Here is a 20,829-nt window from a genome sequence, read left to right as displayed (position 1 = left end):
ATACACCTGTTGGTACTGTACTCTCTCTCCATACACCTGTTGGTACTGTACTTCTCATACACCTGTTGATACTGTACTCTCTCTCCATACACCTGTTGGTACTGTTGTACTGTACTCTCTTCATACACCTGTTGTACACTACTCTCTCATACACCTGTTGGTATGTACACTCTGTTGGTACTGTACTCTGGTACTGTACTCTCTCTCATACACCTGTTGGTACTGTACTCTCTCTCATACACCTGTTGGTACTGTACTCTCTCTCCATACACCTGTTGGTACTGTACTCTCTCTCCATACACCTGTTGGTACTGTACTCTCTCTCATACACCTGTTGGTACTGTACTCTCTCCATACACCTGTTGGTACTGTACTCTCTCTCCATACACCTGTTGGTACTGTACTCTCTCTCCATACACCTGTTGGTACTGTACTCTCTCTCCATACACCTGTTGGTACTGTACTCTCTCTCCATACACCTGTTGGTACTCTCTCTCTCTTTCAAACTTATGCTGTATTATTTGTAGGAACTCAACACTGTGGTGACAACACTACACTGAATATACCTGCAACTGTTCTACCCAGCTTATTTCAGTTTAGTATGTCAAACAAAACATGTGTACTTCTCCCCTTAAGAAAAAGTTCATGAGTTGAAGTAATCAACATCCACTTCCTCCTTTTTTTAGTCTGCTCTTTGTGTTCATTGTTTCAGTCACTGTACCTCTCATGTTTGTTGAGGCAGCATCACACAGGCACCAGAACTGGCAAGTTTACAAACCAACAAGCTAATTTAGCACTACCATTCTGGCTAGCATCCTCACAGTTGTCACTCGAGGCTACTGTAGTCATCACACAAATAAGAGTTGTTTGCTGTGCTGCACTGTGCTAGGAAAATGGAAACATTGCTGTCAAATCAATACTAGTACTGTACCAAATTAATATGCATTCATAAATTATTATATGTATTTTATATACTGTATTGTGGTATTATTAAAATCTATCATAAGGATATATATACATACATACTGTACTCGAACCTCGCTAATTTGACATGGTCAGGGCTCTACCCTATTTAAATTATCCTTAGAATACAAATTAACCCTTTAGTAGGGAGGAGTTCTCACAGCATTAGCCAAAACAAAATACCCAGTACAGTACCTATGTGCGGCTCTGCCCTCTGAAGGGTTAACCAAAGTGTTCAAAATTTGTTTGGCAATTTAAGCAGTTGTTTTGATAATTGAGGTCTAAGTTTGAAATCTGGCAGAGAATTTGAACCAAAATATATCACAAACCATGTTTTTTAATGCTTTTTTTTTTTTTTTTTTTACGCAAGTTAACTTGTTTTCAATGTTTTAACACGCATACACACACATCACACTGTTGTATCGTACAATATAGAAACAGTATGTTTTTACACTTACTTAATGTTGCTTAGGTAACATTTGTTGCAACTGCAGGAAGATTAAGCCGAGACATTAACATAAAAGACATAAACTGTACTGTACAGTATGTACCAGAGTGGGTCTTGAGTCAAGTGTGCTCGTCACTCTGGCTTAACTTAGAGCTGACAGTGTTTAACAGTGTGGTTTATGTTACTAGTAACACTTATTAAAAATAGTGCACGTTATGTGTCTCTTAAGAATCAGTTGAAGATAAGTGATTACTTTAAGGCCGATACAGCATCTGGGTGTGTTCCTTACTACTGTACCACTTAACAATAACACGTTTATAAAGCAGAAGACAGCGTTGAAATGCCCGACATACAATGTTAAAAGCTAGAACACACATGCAGATGCTCCTAGACTAGTGGTAAGATGCTGGGTTGTGTACAGTAACTCTAGGTCAAGATGGCATCACTCGACATATTTCTCGACTTAGATTTTTCTATAATCCATTACACATACATTATTCACAACCGAGAAGTAATCTAAAAAATAAAAAAAAATATTATTTCCCAACATTACAAAATAAGTCAGCCAAATATCTCTTAATTTCATAATGCCATTTATGTAATATTGTTGGAAATTTATTGAGTTTGTGCACTCTATAGGACACAGGGTCGTGAACAGTTTGCCTGCAGGCTCTGTAGATGGCAAACTTTAAGTACTGTAGTTAACAGTGGACATTTTTACACTGGATAATAATAAAGTTTAGAAGCATTATTGTAAAGTTAAATATTTCTTTAAAATACTTTTTTGTGAAATACATAGACTGTAACATTTGTATTTTTGTAACAGTAAAGTTATGATTGCTGAGGGTGGCCAATTACCCTTTTTGTGCCATGCATAAGTTATATAGTAACATAAGGTCAAATAGATATTACAGTTTATGTTAATGAAACATTACCTTGAAAATTTTTTTCTTAACATAACATACAAATAATACATGTTGAGATTAATGGTTGTACTGTAAGTACAACCAGATTTTATGTGGTAATTTTCACCTCTGTAGACTCATAATGCCATGAAGAAGTACAGACTGTTGTATAGCCCTGATGAGATATTATTTTTTCATATACCATACAACTAATGCATGTACTGTAAAGTTATACTAATGACATACAGTACTGTATAATGAGCTACTCTGTTTCTCATCTTGTTGGTAGGCTGGTTGCATCATATGGTACTGTATTGTGTTGTGTTGTGGCAGCACTGATGGTTACCAAGTTATTATTTTTTTAACTAAAAAAAATGGATATTGGCTGGACATTTATGAAATATCACTAGAAATGTAGTGGAGTTAATATTAAAAAAATGAAAAGAAAAACTGAAGATTTGTAATGGCAGCAAGTTGGTATTGTATATTAAAAGTATAATCAAAATGCACAAATTGATACCCTAGTTTCACACAAAGGGAAGCTGCCTGCACCAACTTGCTGACTGCATGACTACATTTACTGTAAACCCCTGCTGTTCGCGGTAAGCAGATAGTGGCTGTGGTGGCTAGCTTGCGAGCTTCTCCAGCAGCGCAATGAGTCACCCCACCCACCCATAGCGTTTCCTCCCACTCTTTGTGGGCAACCATTGCCGCGGCGCAGTATCTCTTTAGTGTTTCTGTATGAAAATGGCCCCTAAAAGACTGCTTAGAGTCAGTGCTAGTGGAGTGAAACGTAAAAGGCAGAAGTCAGTGATGACCCTGTTAAAGAAAGTTGAATTAATAGACAAATTAAAGGACAGGACGAGTGCTGCTGTAGCTGGTCGGTTGTTTGGTCCAAGAAATCAACCAGGCATTGGTTTCCTTCCAGGAAATGTTTAAAGACCTCAAAGACAAGAGGAAACAACTACCAATAACTATGTTTTTCAAGAAATAACCAGCCGCTCGTTCAGCTGATTCGTTTCCCTCACTCACTCAGTCAGCTGCTGCCGCCACTCCACCACCCTCCTCCCAGCCACTCGCCTCTCCACCACCCACCACCACCACCACCTCCTTCAACCACCAACACTGCATCATCCTCTTCCAACAGTGATCCTGATGATCTCCCTATGCTTACTACAAACTTCCAATAATTTGTACAATTGGCAAAAAAAAATTTTGTTTAATTTTTGGTTAGTTCACCCACAAGAAAAATTATATGAATTCCCCAGTGCTTTCCATTAGTGAGGTTCGAGAGTATACAGTACAGTATTATAATAATAATAATAATAATAATAATAATAATAATAATAATAATAATAATAATAATTAACTGTTTATTGAAAGAGCGTAGCAGCCGGAAGGCTGAAAATATACAGTTGCATAATTGGGGAATGGATCACTTGATTGACAAATAATATACAAGTAACATAAGTTATACATATACACTGTATGATATATAATAACTAGGTGGGGAGAAGTTTATACTACAGGCCTTTCAACATAGTGACAGGCTAAAATGTAAGATTGACTGGGAGTGAATACTCTGGTTGATTACAAGTTGTTGGTAATTTTTACAATGGTTGGGACTGGGCTGTTCTTATAGCTATCAGTACGTGCTCGTATGGGCTGGATGTGGTTGTGGTGTTAAACAGCAATTCGCGGATGAGGGATTTCGGATGGAAGTAAGAGCCGGTGTCAAAGATGGTGCAGAAGTTTCTCACCAAATTTGCAGATGAGGTCGTGGTGATGGTCAGAGAGAGCCGAGAGGGTCAGTGTGTTGAGCGCTTCCTGATATGTGGAGTAGGAAGGGGAGAGAATAATCTTGCGTGCCCTCTTCTGCACTTTTTCTAGGTGTTTACGTTGTGTCGCATTTAGGGAGGAAGACCAAGCAGGGGAGGCATAGGTGAGCTTGGGAAGTATGAATGTTAATTAAACACTGAGGAGCTTGGGGGCAAGAACTCTGAGGGACTTGATTCGGCGGAGGAGGTGGAGACGGAAACTGGAGGATTTGACAACTTTACTGGCATGTGTTTTCCAATTTAGTTTATCTGTAGTGATGTCGAGGAGCTTAGTGGAGTCTACAACCTGGAGTGTGTTGGGGCCCAAGATAATGGAGGGAGGTGTGACAACTTCAGAAGAGAGGTTATGTGCATAATCATGTTCTTGGTATGGTTGTTGGTGGCCCAATTTTGGAGACTGATCAATAAATCGTGGAGGGCAGTGTAGTAGGGAGCCGAGTTGTTGACACTGATCCCATTGGTGGAGTCGTTGACACATATCCAGCGAGCATAGGTTTCTCTTAGGGCATCATTGATAAGCATAAGGAAGCAAAGCGGTCCCATCTTGGTGCCTTGGGGAATGCCACAGGTGATTAACTATCAGTAAAAAACAAGTAAGCAACACACACCACATCATATTGGATAAGTCTGGTCATCGTCCCCTTCAAGGCCTTATAAGGGGACTCTTGTAGGTGGAGTGGAGCCGTCAATCTGACTCCCACAGCCACTAGGGAGTCTCATGCTGCTTAACAATGTCAAGTTTCACCTCAGAGTGACAGTTGTCTTGGATGCCTTGGCCTTCCCAGACATTTTCAAAGTTACACTGCTCACTTCACAGTCACAAAAACAGCAAAAACACTTCTCAGAAAAAACAACAATGATGATAACAAAACAATAATGATAGTAGCCGACACTGCTCACATTTTCAAAACAACAAGAGTCTACTCACCTTAGTCACAAAAACAGACAATATCACTTCAGAGTCACCATAACTTAGTGCTGTCCTCTCACTATATAACAAAAAACACCAAGTACAATGTACGATGCTGGCCAATATTTGTGGAGCCTTGCGATGGAGAGTTTATGATCAACAAAGAAGCAGACACAGCTGTAGTGCGAGGGTTGGGCGTGGATAGGCTTACAAGTGAAGGGAAAGATGCTTGGTGCATAGGGTTAAATATTGTTCCTTATAAAATGTCACCAACTTGACTTAGAAAATATTATTTGCATTGCTGGAAGCCTTGCAAGAGAGTGATTAATTTGAGTATAAACAACCAATAGTTTGCACTAGAGAACTTTTTTCCAATCACTGGATATCAAAGGCTATTTGATGGATATTGTTACAGTGGGTTGTTTTGATCGTATATAGGAAGATGGTCCGAGTTTATGACCATCATTAAAGTGAAATATTGCATCTCTGTGGTTACTTGCACAGTATATACGACCGTGCCTTTAATATAATGCAATACTGTGCTGTAGTAGCTATCCTTTGACCTCTGGAGTGATGTCGATTTGGGCTAAATGAAGAGAAACTGGGAACATTAATTGGAATTTCCTGATGTATTGGTGGTGTGAAAAATTGCCAGTTAGATGGTCGTGTGGTGCTACCCTTACCTGATACCTTTATGTTCACTACTTAATACTCTACTGCTTTTATTCACTACATAATGCTTTGCCAACCTTCTTTCTATCCTTTACATTACCTGTCAAGTTCACCACCTTATGCTGTACTCTTTATGTTCACCACCTTATGTTGTACTCTTTATGTTCACCACCTTATGCTGTACTCTTTATGTTCACCACCTTATGCTGTACTCTTTATGTTCACCACCTTATGCTGTACTCTTTATGTTCACCACCTTATGCTGTACTCTTTATGTTCACCACCTTATGCTGTACTCTTTATGTTCACCACCTTATGCTGTACTCTTTATGTTCACCACCTTATGCTGTACTCTTTATGTTCACCACCTTATGCTGTACTCTTTATGTTCACCACCTTATGCTATACTCTTTATGTTCACCACCTTATGCTGTACTCTTTATGTTCACCACCTTATGCTGTACTCTTTATGTTCACCACCTTATGCTATACTCTTTATGTTCACCACCTTATGCTATACTCTTTATGTTCACCACCTTATGCTGTACTCTTTATGTTCACACCTTATGCTGTACTCTTTATGTTCACCACCTTATGCTGTACTCTTTATGTGTCTCTTTATGTTCACCACCTCTATGCTGTACTCTTTATGCTGTACTCTTTATGTTCACCACCTTATGCTGTACTCTTGTTCACCACCTGTTCACCACCTTATACTCTTTATGTTCACCACCTTATGCTGTACTCTTTATGTTCACCACCTTATGCTGTACTCTTTATGTTCACCACCTTATGCTGTACTCTTATGCTGTACTCTTTATGTTCACCACCTTATGCTGTTCACCACCTTATGCTTCATGTTCACCACCTTATGCTGTACTCTTTACCTGTTCACCACCTTATGCTGTATTCTTTATGACACCCACCTTATGCTGTACTCTTTATGTTCACCACCTTATGCTGTACTCTTTATGTTACATGTTCCACCTTATGCTGTACTCTTACTATGTTCACCACCTTATGCTGTACTCTTTATGTTCACCACCTTATGCTGTACTCTTCATGTTCACCACCTTATGCTGTACTCTTCATGTTCACCACCTTATGCTGTACTCTTTATGTTCACCACCTTATGCTGTACTCTTTATGTTCACCACCTTATGCTGTATTCTTTATGTTCACCACCTTATGCTGTATTCTTTATGTTCACCACCTTATGCTATACTCTTTATGTTCACCACCTTATGCTATACTCTTTATGTTCACCACCTTATGCTTTGCCTATCACAGTCACAACATTATGCCTTACCTTTGTGCTTAATAAAGTAATGCCCTATAATTTTCTCTTTCATTCTCACCCTCTTTATTATACTGTACACCAGCAGGGCCGGATTAAAGGTGAGGGGATACAAAATGGCTCCCCACAAAGCAGATCGAGTTTTGGACACCCAAAAACGATACTGTACTATGGAGGACACACACACACACACACACACACACACATTATTTGATAATAAAATTTTAATGCCCTGGGCCCCCCACAAGTTGCTTACCCTTGGGCCTCCACAAGTTGCTTGCTTTGGGGCCCCCACAAGTTGTTTACCCTGGGGCCCCACAAGTTGCTTACCCTAGGGCCCCACAATTTGCTTACCTTGGGGCCTCCACAAGTTGCTTGCCTAGGGGCTCCCACAAGTTGCTTACCCTGGGGCCCCCACAATTTGCTTACCCTGGGGCCCCCACAAGTTGTTTACCCTGGGGCCCCCACAAGTTGCTTACCCTAGGGCCCCACAAGTTGCTTACCTTGGGGCCCCCACAAGTTGCTTGCCTTGGGGCTCCCACAAGTTGCATTCCTGGGGCTCCCACAAGTTGCTTACCCTGGGGCCCTCACAAGTTGCTTACCCTGGGGCCCTCACAAGTTGCTTACCCTGGGGCCCTCACAAGTGTTAATCCAGCCCTGTACAGTAGTACAGTCTTGTATCATCAAATTTTCTGTTAAAGGTGTAGTGATACATCATAGAATTTATGCTTTGCAACAGTGGATACCATGATGTGTTGTTAACTGAACTAATAATCTTCATGATAACTAACCAGACATTTACATATGATGTTAAATGACACAAAACTTAAAAAAAAAATACTAATAGTTTTTATGAAGAATATGATACCAATCAAAGGTAATACAGTATTTAATTTTATTTTATTTAGGCAGTAAATTATTATATAATTGTGGTATAACATTAATCCAGGAATATTAAACTTGATAACTGTTGCAAGTTTTATTACACCAGTAGTGAAGAATTCACTCATAATTTTCCTCTCATTCCATGCTCTTACACATTACATGTACAGTACCCGGTATACTGTACAAACATTTCTTGACACAAGTATCTGCCCTCAACACTTGGTTCCTGTCAAGTACTTCTTCACCATCATTATTAATCTTCCTTGAACAGTGTGCACTTTCTTAACTTCTCTTCCTTCATAAAGTACAGTACTTACAGGAGAACGTTTATATTGCATCCTCACTGACTCAGAAGCACCTTGCTGTTTACCTTCCATCTTTGTGTCACCAAAATATTTAATAACACCTCATCAACAATGACTCAATGTCTCCTTCATTTAATTTTCTTCTTCAAACTTTAAACACTTTTTAAATGTATTTATAAAAAGGAGTTTTCCACTTTCTTTTCAGGCCTTCATTTACATTTTTATATTGTTACATACATCAGTTTTATAATTTCTGGAGCTTTATTGTCTGTTTGATTACTTGTAATAACCTGTTTTGCTATGGTTTGACTTAAGTTTTATTTTGTCTTTAACATTGTCTTTTCTACATCCTCATTTTACACCTTTGCTCATGTTTAAAATACTGTACCTAAAGTTGTAAAATTTCTCGTCCACTCTGTGGTCTGTCTCAAAAAATCTTTCAGAATTACAATGAAAACAACTTTGTTGAAATTTTTTTAATGTATTTAGTTTATTTGTATTTACTTGTACATACTGTACTGTACTGTACTGTACAGTATAAACTACATTTTCTAGAAAAGTATTATGATTATGGATTACAAGAATTACTTATGAACTAAAGAATATACTTGTACAATATTGTATAACTGAGATGCCTTGTCTCATTTAGACACATTTGTGATGTCTTGATGAAACAGATACCCAAAACCAGAGCTCCTGATTTGTAAAGAAAAGGTTACTCCCACTAGTTTGCCATTTCAAGTTTAGAAGAGTCGCTGGAGTCGGGCTAAAGCCACTGCATGCCTGTTCACTGAGGTCTCTTCGCACTCGTAAACTGATCCATATGTCCTAGCGTGGATAGAGGACTTTCTACATGACTGCAAGCAGTGTGTGGTGATTAATGGCATGAAATCGTCATCCGTACCTAACACAAGTGGGGTACCACAGGGCAGTGTATTGGGCCCGCTGTTGTTTGTTTGTTAAATAAATGAGATGCTTGACGTTGTACACTCCTCCATACAAATGTTTGCCGATGACGCCAAGTTATTTCGGGAAATTAAGAACCAAGCGGACTGTGAAGAGCTGCAGAAGGACCTCTGTGGGCTCCAGGAATGGTCGAAGAAATGGCTGCTGAGATTCAATGTCACGAAGTGTAAGAGGATGCACCTGGGCCGTACCAATGGTAAGGAGGTGTATCATATGTCCCAACGGGATGAAGAAACTGCACTAGTTGAGACTGTGTGTGAGAAGGACCTAGGTGTGTATGTTGACAATGAGCTGAAGTTCTCGGGCCATTGTGAGAAGAAGGTAAATCAGGCAAATAAATTATTGGGTCTTATAAGAAGGTCGCTCAGATATCTAGACGGTCAGTCCCTCAACGATCTTCAGGAGTGAAGTGCTTCCCCATCTGGAGTACTGTCACCCCATCTGGTCCCCGAGATATGCTAGGGACTGTCAGTTGGTTGAAAATGTTCAAAGGAGGGCCACCAGACTGGTGCCTGCACTTCGGCACCTCAGCTACCCTGAGAGATTGGAGCGCCTGAACTTGCCTAGCTTATACTACAGACGGGCAAGGGGGGGGACCTAGTTGAGGTGTATAAGCATCTCAGGGGCACTACTCAGTTGAGTGTCCTTACTTGGAGCTGGCGGACGCCGCCAAGGGGTCACAGCTCAAGATTGAAGAAGCCGCAAATCCAGAAAACTGTGAGGGCAAACTTTTTCGGAGTGAGGGTTGTAAACTCTTGGAACAATCTACCAGAGAGTGTTGTGACGGCACCGAGTGTGAGCTCTTTCAAGACAAGACTTGACCAACTTTTGGAGCGGGTTCAGGTACTTTCAGGAGCCGGTGCATGCCCAGTATTTCCCAACAGTGCGTGACAGAGACGTGACCGGGCGGCTAGCGAGCCAATCTTTTGGTGAAGAAGATAAATGAAAAGAGACGTGACCGATCGCCCAAGCGGCTAACAAGCCGATCAGTGGCGAAGAGGATAAAAGTAAAAAAAATAAAAGTGTGTAGGACTGCTTGTCTTGTACCTCCCAGCATCACCATTAATACCTCAGTAATGGCTTCTGAGCAAGTTAATATGACTTCTATTCCTACCTTTGGTAGGAGTTGTATTAGAACCCAGCACACACTGAATTTGATAGTGGCTCGCTGTATTATGTCAATGCATTGATGAAATTCCGAAGAGGTCTAGTAAATAGGAGAAACAATATTAAGAAAAGTTGAATTCATTCTCTCAGATACCCTTGAAATGCACCATAACAGACCTCAAATTTAAAACAAAAATATAGGTGAGGGGCTGTTGATCCCCCTAAATGTGAGGGGGAACACCCCTTCCTCTACTCTTACCCATTGAATGTACTGTACAGGTGTTACTATACTGTACTGTACTTGTAATCTGATTTCCTTGTGTATTTACAGTATTTGTAAAGAGTATTTAATGCTTACTAGATGGGTTTGTTAGGTTTTATTATTAAATTTTATAGCCTTAGTGCAATTGATTGCCTAGAAGCATCCAATTTTTTAACAAGTTATTCATTTTGATTTTTTATGAATTAAGTAAATAACACAGCATTCTTCAAGGGGCTGACTCCTGCATAAATATGGGGTTTACTGTATATTTCTAGAGGTGAGTTCAATAAAGCCTCGGTTTGCTATTGACACCAAATATCTGATAGAGGCTGAAGGGAAGTAATAAGTGTTGCTGGATAGACAACAATTTCTAAAGAGAATGAAGGGTTGCACTACTATGTCACTGGGCATAGAAAAATCAGCTGAAAGTTGCACAAAGAAAACAATAAGAAGACTGCTGCTCTGGGTTGTGGATAACCATAGAGTTTTGTGTGGATTTTGAATTTATATAGCAAAGTCATATATGAGTGTTAAAGGTCTTTATTTTTCTATTAAAATATATATATTGGGGACATTGGAATTTCTGTGCCCTGGAATGCATCCCTATACAGTATTATCCTTTTCCCATATTATACAGTGATATCCCTGTTAGCCAGAACAATTGATTCAGAGCACTTCCAGGAATGAGAGATTTCCAGGTAATGAGACGACTCTCAAAGCCGGAAAAAATCCCTTATACCCGGAATTTTCCTGGTAACGGAAAAATGTTCTTGGAAGTTCCAGAAATTGCCCATTACATCATCTCTCGAACCTGGTAAAATATCCCTCAACCCCCGAATAAATTCCGGGTAACAAATTTTTTCTCGGAATTTCCAGTAAAGAGCCTGATTTTCATCTCTCAAACCCTGAAAAAACAACCCCACGCCCATCCCCGGAATTTTCCGGGTATCGGAAAAATGTTATCGTAATTTTCCGGAAAATGTGCCCCTCGGAAATTCGTTCCCAAAGCAGGAATTTGCCAGAAAATTCCGGCTTTGGGAACGATTTTCCAAGAAAATTTCAATTCTGTATATCGGAGAGTTCCGGGTTTGAGGGATTCCGGCTAACGGAGATATTACTGTACAGTACATATTGGTAATACACATCATTTGATTCTCACAATTGTGTAATGTTCCCTTTTGTTTGCTGGTTTGCACAAAATGTTTTACTCGCTTAGGGGGAAATAAACCCTTTTAAGTGAACCATACAGTACAAGTTGAGTGTTTCAATGGGCATCTCTCTCTCTCTCTCTCTCTCTAAACATCCTTGAAGGCTTACCCACATTCAAATTACCCATAGAATAAAAATTAACTGGATGCTTAGGTAAGATTTGTTGCAACTGCAGGAGGATTAAGCTGAGACATTAACATAAAAGACATAGACTGTACTGTACAGTATGTACCAGAGTGAGTATTTTAATTCTGAATCTGTTTCATCCTCTTACCATATCATATTATTGACTCCATTACTGAGTCAGGTACTGTACCACCATTATTATTCACCTAACTTTTTTTTATCACTTATTCCTTCATATTTCCTGTCGCTGTTCTGTAATTGTTCCCGATGCCTCATTCACACAAAACAATACCATTGTTTTACAGTTCTTTTCCAGCTTTACTCTTCTACACATTACCAGCCAAGATTTTTATTATAGTTTTATTATAGATTTTAAACAATTTCATAAAAGGAAACAACATGACTGATTCACCCCCAATTATACTGGTCATTCTTTTCTGCACCTGTTCAAACCCATGTTGGTACTGTACTGTACTGTACTCTCTGTTCAAACACATATTGGTACTGTACTGTACTCTCTCTTCATACACCTGTTGGTACTGTACTGTACTGTACTGTACTGTACTCTGTTCAAACACATATTGGTACTGTACTGTACTCTCTCTTCATACACCTGTTGGTACTGTACTGTAATGTACTCTCTGTTCAAACACATATTGGTACTTCCTTTATAATCACATGTACTAAGTGAAGTGAGATGTGGGAGTGATCGTGCCCCTGTGGCAATTCAATGTTATTTAAAAAGAAGGAAACCTAACCTAACCTAACATTTTTTTTATTCTTTTTGTGGAATTTCATTGTGTTAATTATACATCAGTGTAATATTTTTGGGTGCCTTCCTACACTGATACCATAACATTTGTGTGATCACTCGAATTAGGGAGAGGGTCATCTCGTACCCAAGATAAATTGTACCCAAAAAAGTCTTAACTCGTACCCAAGATAACTCATATCCAACTCACGAGATAAGTCGTACCAAAGATTACTTACACCCAATTCAGGAGATAATCCATACCTATTAGTATATATACCATGCATTTTAGCTTTATCTATGATTACAAAAAAAGATTATGCAAATCTTGTTGGAAAGTGCAGTGAAATAGGGAAATGTAATGCAGCGCTATAAAATGGTTGCATCTCATTACATAAGTATGTTATTGTCACACAAACATTGCACTACAAGTACATATTCACACAATGTGGTCCTTATACTTGTATAATATGGAGGAAGATTTTTGGTACAAAGATAATTTCCTGTTTGATAGACAAATAACAGTTATGGTGATATTTTTCAAGATCTTACCCCAATTCATCTGTACAGTGTTCATAACTGTCATCGCAAAATTAAAATACCCAATACCGTATTTTGTTATATTCTACTGACTTCATCCACACAACAGGCCATAATTCTCTTCATTTACACTCACCCAACCCCAAGTTTGTGACAAACTTCATAATTTATTGTTAAAAGATTTAATAACAAAGAAGAAAGGTACAGATACTGCACTCTATTCCTACATTCTTATGGTTGTCACAGGCTATATTTACCGATATTCACTGTAAGTGATTGTATTTCATACCCAGAATTGGCTTACAGTCCCCAAAATAGGAAAATGAGGTGCACCTTAGCTTGGGATTCAAGTTTTTCATGCTGGTAAATCGTGCGGCACAAGCAAACGTATCGTGCCACTGCCAAAGTTTTGATGGTCGCAGTGTACCAACCAACCAGTCTTCCACCAGTTGTTACATCTGACTACACCACGATGACGTACTAACAACACCTGACAGTCGGGAAACTTTTCTTCCATCGTATTACAACTTCCAGGATACCACAGCATCGTGTACATGACGGCAGTTCTTGCAATTGGCAGCCATCATCAATGGACATTTCATGTTCATTTCTATCCATTTTTGCACATATGAGGTTAGAAGAAGGAATCCTTAGGTGCCAGTTTAGAGTTAAAAACTAAGCACTTGTAAACACTAGTGCCAGGACAGAAAAACAACTATAGAGTTAGCTAGATTCATATATTATTGATCTCCGTGACACTAGACAACCCTGATTCACATTAATGGCTATGGGACTAGTAAGGAGAGCAGTATTGTACTCCACAATTCACAATGGCAGAAGAAAAAGGCTCGCACACTCATGCCAAAAGCAGCCAATCAAATGCTTATAAAATAAAGAGGTATATATATTTTTTAACCATAAAGAATGATATGCATGGGTTTTAGGGCATAGGATTAAAATAAAATCATAAGGGATGAAAAATTGAGGCACAGCTTTAAAAACATATAGGAAACTAATCCTACAGTCTTTTGGGTTATTACACTTGGGTTAATGGTACAACTCACACACAATAAGTAGTCACTTGTGGCATAATACTTTAGGGAATTGGGTAAATTGTAAAATCCTTTTATATTAACCATTATTCCACATTATATGAACGGTAAGTATGATGTAACCAGAATTTTGTTCAACAAAAATTACTGCCCTGTGTAGGATAAGTTATGTGAGCACACACAAAAAAATATATAAAATCATTTTATCCTCTGGGATCACAAGTACAATTTAAAAACTTAACACACAAATGTTATTGTCTGAGCACACATGAAGTTTACCCAGATTTCACTCAAAAGTACCTGAAACTAGTCGGGTATTCCAGTGTCTTCTCAATTGCTAGAGCTCACAGCCCAATTTTAGTGTCAATAAATTCAATGTGAGTTAAGGGAGGATTGTTACAGAAGACTATATTGTCATGATATCTGCATAGAATTTTAACATCTTGGGTGCACTTATCTCAAGTAGTCAACTGTCTCAACATTTACAGAATTTCAAAATTTGTTCCCCTTGTGTACAACAGAATGCACAAAATTCTGAGTTGCATAAAAGCAAAGGTTGTTTAATCCATGGTCAGATCATATGTACAAACATGGAAAAAATAACTAAATATATAAATGCTTTTGTGCATGTGCTATCCTATCTGTAACTAATAAAAATACTTATATGGAAATATCACAGATATTCAGAAAAGCAACCATTGCAAAATCAAGATCGTAATCTCATCTTTGGTATATAGCAGCTATGAAAATACAAAGCACCTAGATTCATTGTTTATACATACAAAAAGTTAAAATTATATGGCCTTTGTATGGCAAAGTACTGTAATTATATATCAAGGCCTTCAACCAGCATATGTAAGAATATAGTCAAGCACTTCAACCAGTGGATGACAGGAACTGCTTTTATATTGCCTCTATTTCTACTTGCATCCCCAACTATCATCAAAGTTGAAGAATACTAGTATTTCATAATTTTTAAACTTAAAATTTACATGGTTTACTGGAAAGCCAAATTAGGAAACAACTGATGTTTTTGTGTGGTCTATTCACAAAATGCATGTCTAAATGGGCACACTGTGGAGCCAGTTATTGTATCTGTTATATGGCACTAGAGATCTACATCTCCATGAATCATGCACAACCTCTTTCAATTAAACAAAGAGCGTTGGTTGACTAGAAGAAACACGGAATTCATTTGGACGACCACTAGCAGCAGAAAAGCAGCCTTCTTGTATTTTAAGTAGAATTGTGACACCAGCCACAAGAGGCAATACATATTAGTTGAGTAAATGCATGATTTCCTTCCTTCTGGATATATATACAGTACACTACTTTTAAATGAGATTTAGTTATGGTAAAGTAAAACCATTTTCTGAGCACAGTATAGAGCTTATATTGTCTGGCTAATGCAAATGTTCCTATCTGCATGAAATGCTTGGGCAAAATAGTTATATGTATATCCTTATATTCTTACTCTATTTCAACTGGTAATCTTCCAGCAAAAGGTAATAAGTAATTGTAGCGCAGGACCATGAGTTATCTGCTGTCAGTGAATATAACCCAACAACATATTGAAATACTCCTCCTGATGATGGGGTTTAACAGTCTTTAATTATTACAGAAAGTGTGATGAAATAATAAATACAAAATCCTGTGAAATGAATTCCTTACACAAAACTGAAAACTAATTGTGAAAATCAGGCTAGGGTAAAACTGACTTCTTAAGTCCTTTAGTGTCATCCTTACAGAATGTATTTGAGCGGCTGCATCCAGATGGTGGTGGTGTAGCAATATTCCTAACTGGTCTACTTGTTACACTGGAAGATCTGCTTCTGCCCATCACATTTGAACCTAGATTTACTGCAGGTGTTGGGCTTGTGCCCCTCCCTGTACCTAGTCCTATAGAACGTCCAGCTTCCCTCATGGGAGACCTGGTGGTCCTACGTCCCATGGTTGCTGCTCTTGTTCGTGTGATGACGTTTCCATTTTTGACATCGCTTTGCCTCCTTGGTTCTGTCTTATCCGTTTTGGGAGTCCTAGGTGTGTGGGAACCACTGTCGGAATGACACTGCGGTGATGGTTGACCCTCTTGTTGGCTGCGACCTGCCTTACTGAGGTTTGTAATGCTGCTGCGGAGTTCTGGGCGCCGAGTGGGTGTCCTAGAACTTCCCTCTGTTGACTGTGTCCGAGCAAGCTGCCACAAACAGAATTTTATTAATAATGTATATGAACCAATAAATATAAAGACCTTTGTAATATTCTTTATTCACATCTACAGGAGAGAGAGAAAAAAGTGGGGAGAGGTAGGGGGAACCAAGCCGATAAGTGATATTCCCGTTAGCTGGAATAATTGATGCAGTGCTCTTCTAGGGATGAGATTTCCTGGTAACAAGACGACTTTCTCAAACCCAGAAAAATCCCACATTCCCAGAATTTTTCTGGGTGCTGGGGAAAGTTTTCCGAGTCTAGGAGAGTAAACTACGCATCTCATCTTGACTCTAAAGTATGCATCTCATCTCCCCTGGACAAACTCTCTCCCATCATATTTAGACCGTGTGCATGAACAAAAATATTTATGGCTAGCAAAAACGTGTATAAACCTTTATTCACAGCATCTGCTCTAGTTGTGAAAGAGAGGAATTTGGTACCTTAATGATCCTGAATAAATTCTCTACTAGACTGTTCCAATAAAAGATCCTTAAACAAAATATTTCACCACAATATAATAATGGAGACTCCATTCATTTATAAAAATAAAAAATAAAAAATGTAAATAATGTTGATACCCGAGTCAATAAAATCGTTTCTAATTAGGTAAGATACACTTATTTTTTACCCAAGTAATCCTGAATAGTTTATCTAAAATTTTGGTTATATAAATATATTTATAAGAAGAGCATAAAGAATGGACAAAACTGCAGCAGGCCTACTGGCCCATACTGGGCAGTCCTGTTTGCACCCAACCCCTATCGCTCATAAATCCATCCAACATATAATTGAACCTATCCAGCATGTTAGAGTTAATGATGATGTTTGGTTACTTGTTCCACTCGTCCAATACTCTTCCCAAATCAATGTTTACTTATGTTGCGCCTAAATCTAAATTTGTCTAATTTAAAACCATTGCTATGAGTTCGCTCCTGGTTGGATAGTTTGAGTACCCTTGTTATATCACCTTTGTTTGACCCGACTTCCATTTATACACCTCGATCTTATCGCCCCTCACTCTACGTCTCTCAAGGGAGTGCAAATTAAGATGATTTGACCTGTCTCTGTACTCAAGGTTCCGAATGCCCAGGATTAGTCTTGTCATTCTCCTCTGAATTCTTTCTGGGGATTCTATATCCATTTTGTAATACGATGACCAGAACTAAACCGCGTAATCCAAGTGAGGTCTCACAAGCACAATATATAGTTTTAGGATAACCTCACTAGTCTTGTAACTAACACTCCTTGGTATGAACCCATTACTTTATTAGCCTTGTTTCGAGCAAATACGGGATTAGTGGTCTCATGTCACTGACCTTCTGATGCAATGTCAAGTCACCCTTGTCGAGGTGAGGAAATAGCGAGTCTCATGACCCGAAGAATGATGTTTTGAATAAAGACAAAAGCTAAAGTGCTCCAGTGTTTCCCTTTTCCTGTACATATGGTAGAGTATACATAACTGTAATCACTATTAACATCTTAACACTGCTTTAACACTGTTTTCTTGGCTGATTGTTGTCCTGGTACAGTAATGTACAGTACTGCAGAACGTAAAAACAGCAGCGAGCGAGGGATCAACCTTGTACAATGGCAGAGAACTATGAACTAAGTGCATTATGATGCTAGGCTTAGAGGGAATAAACTGGGATATGCATCAGCCTATCACAAGCATCCCATGCAGTAGTATTAGTCAATCACAGTGTGCGAGCCTACAGCTCAGGTTACCGAAGCAGGGAAAAGTTTTCTCACATGCAGCTGGCACATGATGGAGAGGCAGAGCATGATGCAATTTATTGGAACTCCCAGAACATTTGTTTGCAGACCAAGAATCAAGATTTTTTCGGGAAAAAATCTGGGTCTTCAATTCCGGCTCATGGGGAGATTACTACCTTGTTTTACAGTGACCAAAATTGTTAACCACCTAAACTGGGGTAAATGCCAAGGTTACCCCCTAAAATTGACCAAAGTTAAGATATGAAAAATTATAGTAAATTACTCTGAACATCTGGTATACTCATACAGTTTCATCTACATGTCAAGTGTAATGACTGTAGGGAAAAGTTACACAAAATATTACCTTTTTACTAAGATTAACCATAAAGTAAACTAAATACAGAAGACAAAAATGTAGCTCAAATTGGCCTCATTATACACCATATGATGAGCTAGATGCAGAGAGACAGATGGACAAGGGAAAAATAAGACCCACATTCTTGTTGAAACATAAATCTCTTATGCTGTTAAAAAAAGCTGGCTACTACCACCTCAAGGTACTTCATTACTTAATTGCTCTTTATTAAAGAAAAACTATGGCATTTTAAATGATATGGTAATCCAGATATTGAAATTAACCACAACACAGGCAAATGATAACCTACAAAACTTCTTCAAATGCTGCCAATACTATAACACACCTCACTCCCTCCCACCCCCTCCAAAAAAAAAAAACTTTTACACTTACATATTAAGTAATTTTACAATACAGTGGTCCCTCGGTTAACGAACGGTTCGATTAACAAAATTTTGGTTAACGAATTAGCTCCCATAAGGATCTTCAATTCGGTTAACGAACAAATCTTTGATTAAGGAAATCCTTGACAAACACATTTTGTTGTGAGCATCAGCTGATCAGCTGATTGGCTAGTCTGCCAATTCAGTAATCTGTTCTATGTTTACATTCGTTTCCAGTGGAGAAAATATCAAGAAAGTTGTGCTCTTTAATATTTTTTTATTTTTTATATTAAAATTATTAGTCATTTTAAAATTTAGTTAACATATTGATAATATAAGCAGTACAGGGAACTAGTTTTGTGTACGCCCATCAGCCGCTCGACTCACCCACCAAGCGTCAGTTTAGCTTTGTTTACAGTGGAGTGAACATCGATTTTGTTGGTGTCTTTAATATTTTTGCATTTTTACATTAAAATTATTAGTCATTCTGAAACTTAGTTAACATATTGATAATATATAGCGCAGTGCAGTGTTGATTTAAATAAAATAATCTTGAATTACACCTAGTGAGCTTTAAATTTTATTGGTGAAATTACTGCATCAAGCATGGGTTCAAAGAAAGGCGATTTCTCCTCCATCCCCACTTCCTTCTCTTCTCCCTTCTCCTCCATCCCCACTTCCTTCTCTTCTCCCTTCTCCTCCACCCCCACTTCTAATTCCCATCATCATCATCAACCAGGAGCCTTCTACATACAAACCTCAAAGTAAGTGTACTTTACCGCATCTTTTTTTTACTTTGTTTGTACTTTTCTGTGAGCTGGAACCAATTACCCAATATCCCATTGAAACAATGGATTCGGTTAACGAACGACTCTGTGGAACGAATTGCGTTCATTAACCGAGGGATCACTGTACAATACTGTACATAAAATTAACTGCCAATTTGGCCTATGAGGGAGTTAGACATGGTTGTCCTGTGATAGAGGTCATTCATTAACCCCATCAGGAAAGTACCAAATTTGGTACAATATTAAGTTTCAAATTTTGAAGTGGTTATGGATGGAGATGGCAATAGCATCTTGGCTTAGAGCTGGTTGAATAGCTGCAACCCAGATCTAAGTATAATCATCCCTTACTAATGCAGTTCTCCATAAATGAAAATTTTTGTATTATAATTGGATGCTCGGGTTACCATTTTGCATTACAATGAGGACTTACATACACTGATTAAAAGCAAAATGAGAAAAAATATTCTGGTATAAACTCAACAAAGCAATGACACTTCTGTTAAGACAAAAGCAAGAGTATGAGGTAAATACAAATCTTCACCAACATGATATCAAAGGCAAAACATGGTAGCACATTTAAAACTAAAAATTTTTAAATTGCAATGAAGAAAAACAAATACTGAACTCTGTTTCAGTCAACTGCATCAAAAGACATCAAATATATACTCAAACCTTTGCTTCATTTCCTGACCCTTCATTCAGGGAGGTCAAAGTCCGACCTCGTGGAGTGGTGTTGGACTTTCTGAGGGGCAACTCATCCTCAGAGGCAGAGCTACCTGTGGTCTAGGAAAGAAGAGCAGTAGAAGCAAGTTATTGCTTCTGCAGGTTCTACAGATGAAGTACATTCTGAAGAAATAAAAATTGCGAATTTTTCAACATGCTCATTATTTAAAAATGAAAAGAGCAGCATAGCAAGCAGCTGTTGATGGCCATGACCTCAGTTGGTTTTCTCTGAAGAGAGAGAGGAAAAAGTAAGAAGGCTACCCTATGGTAAATCCATGCCAAGCTCATGTGTTCATGGAAGACAGGCCACGACCAGAGCTGAAAATCTAAATATTTCATACTTTTTACATCAATGGGTTTAAAGCATGGAGAGGGTAAATAACATTTTAACATGCATACTGTTTATATGAGAAACTGATCTTA

The 20,829-nt window shown here is 38.5% G+C and overlaps 1 protein-coding gene across 3 annotated transcripts in view; it reads right to left on the bottom strand.

The window, feature by feature from the left end:
* Positions 1-13,904: 13,904 nt before the first annotated feature.
* Positions 13,905-20,829, bottom strand: part of LOC121855816 — a 75,189-nt gene continuing 68,264 nt past the window's right edge. For 2 of the 3 annotated variants that reach the window (XM_042350934.1, XM_042350935.1), the window contains 2 exons: positions 20,356-20,466; positions 13,905-16,430 (listed from right to left, as the gene is read on the bottom strand). In XM_042350934.1, coding sequence (XP_042206868.1) covers positions 15,939-16,430; positions 20,356-20,466 — 603 coding nt within the window. In that variant the 3' untranslated portion in view covers positions 13,905-15,938. The remainder of the gene's footprint in view (positions 16,431-20,355; positions 20,467-20,829) is intronic. The other variant, XM_042350936.1, reaches the window with a different exon arrangement.

This window comes from Homarus americanus, unplaced genomic scaffold (genome assembly GCF_018991925.1).
Source record: "Homarus americanus isolate GMGI-L3 unplaced genomic scaffold, GMGI_Hamer_2.0 scaffold14072, whole genome shotgun sequence".
Taxonomy (NCBI): Eukaryota; Metazoa; Arthropoda; class Malacostraca; order Decapoda; family Nephropidae; genus Homarus; species Homarus americanus.
The sequence above is the reverse complement of the archived record's forward strand: the minus strand, read 5'-3'. Positions and strand labels throughout refer to the sequence as shown.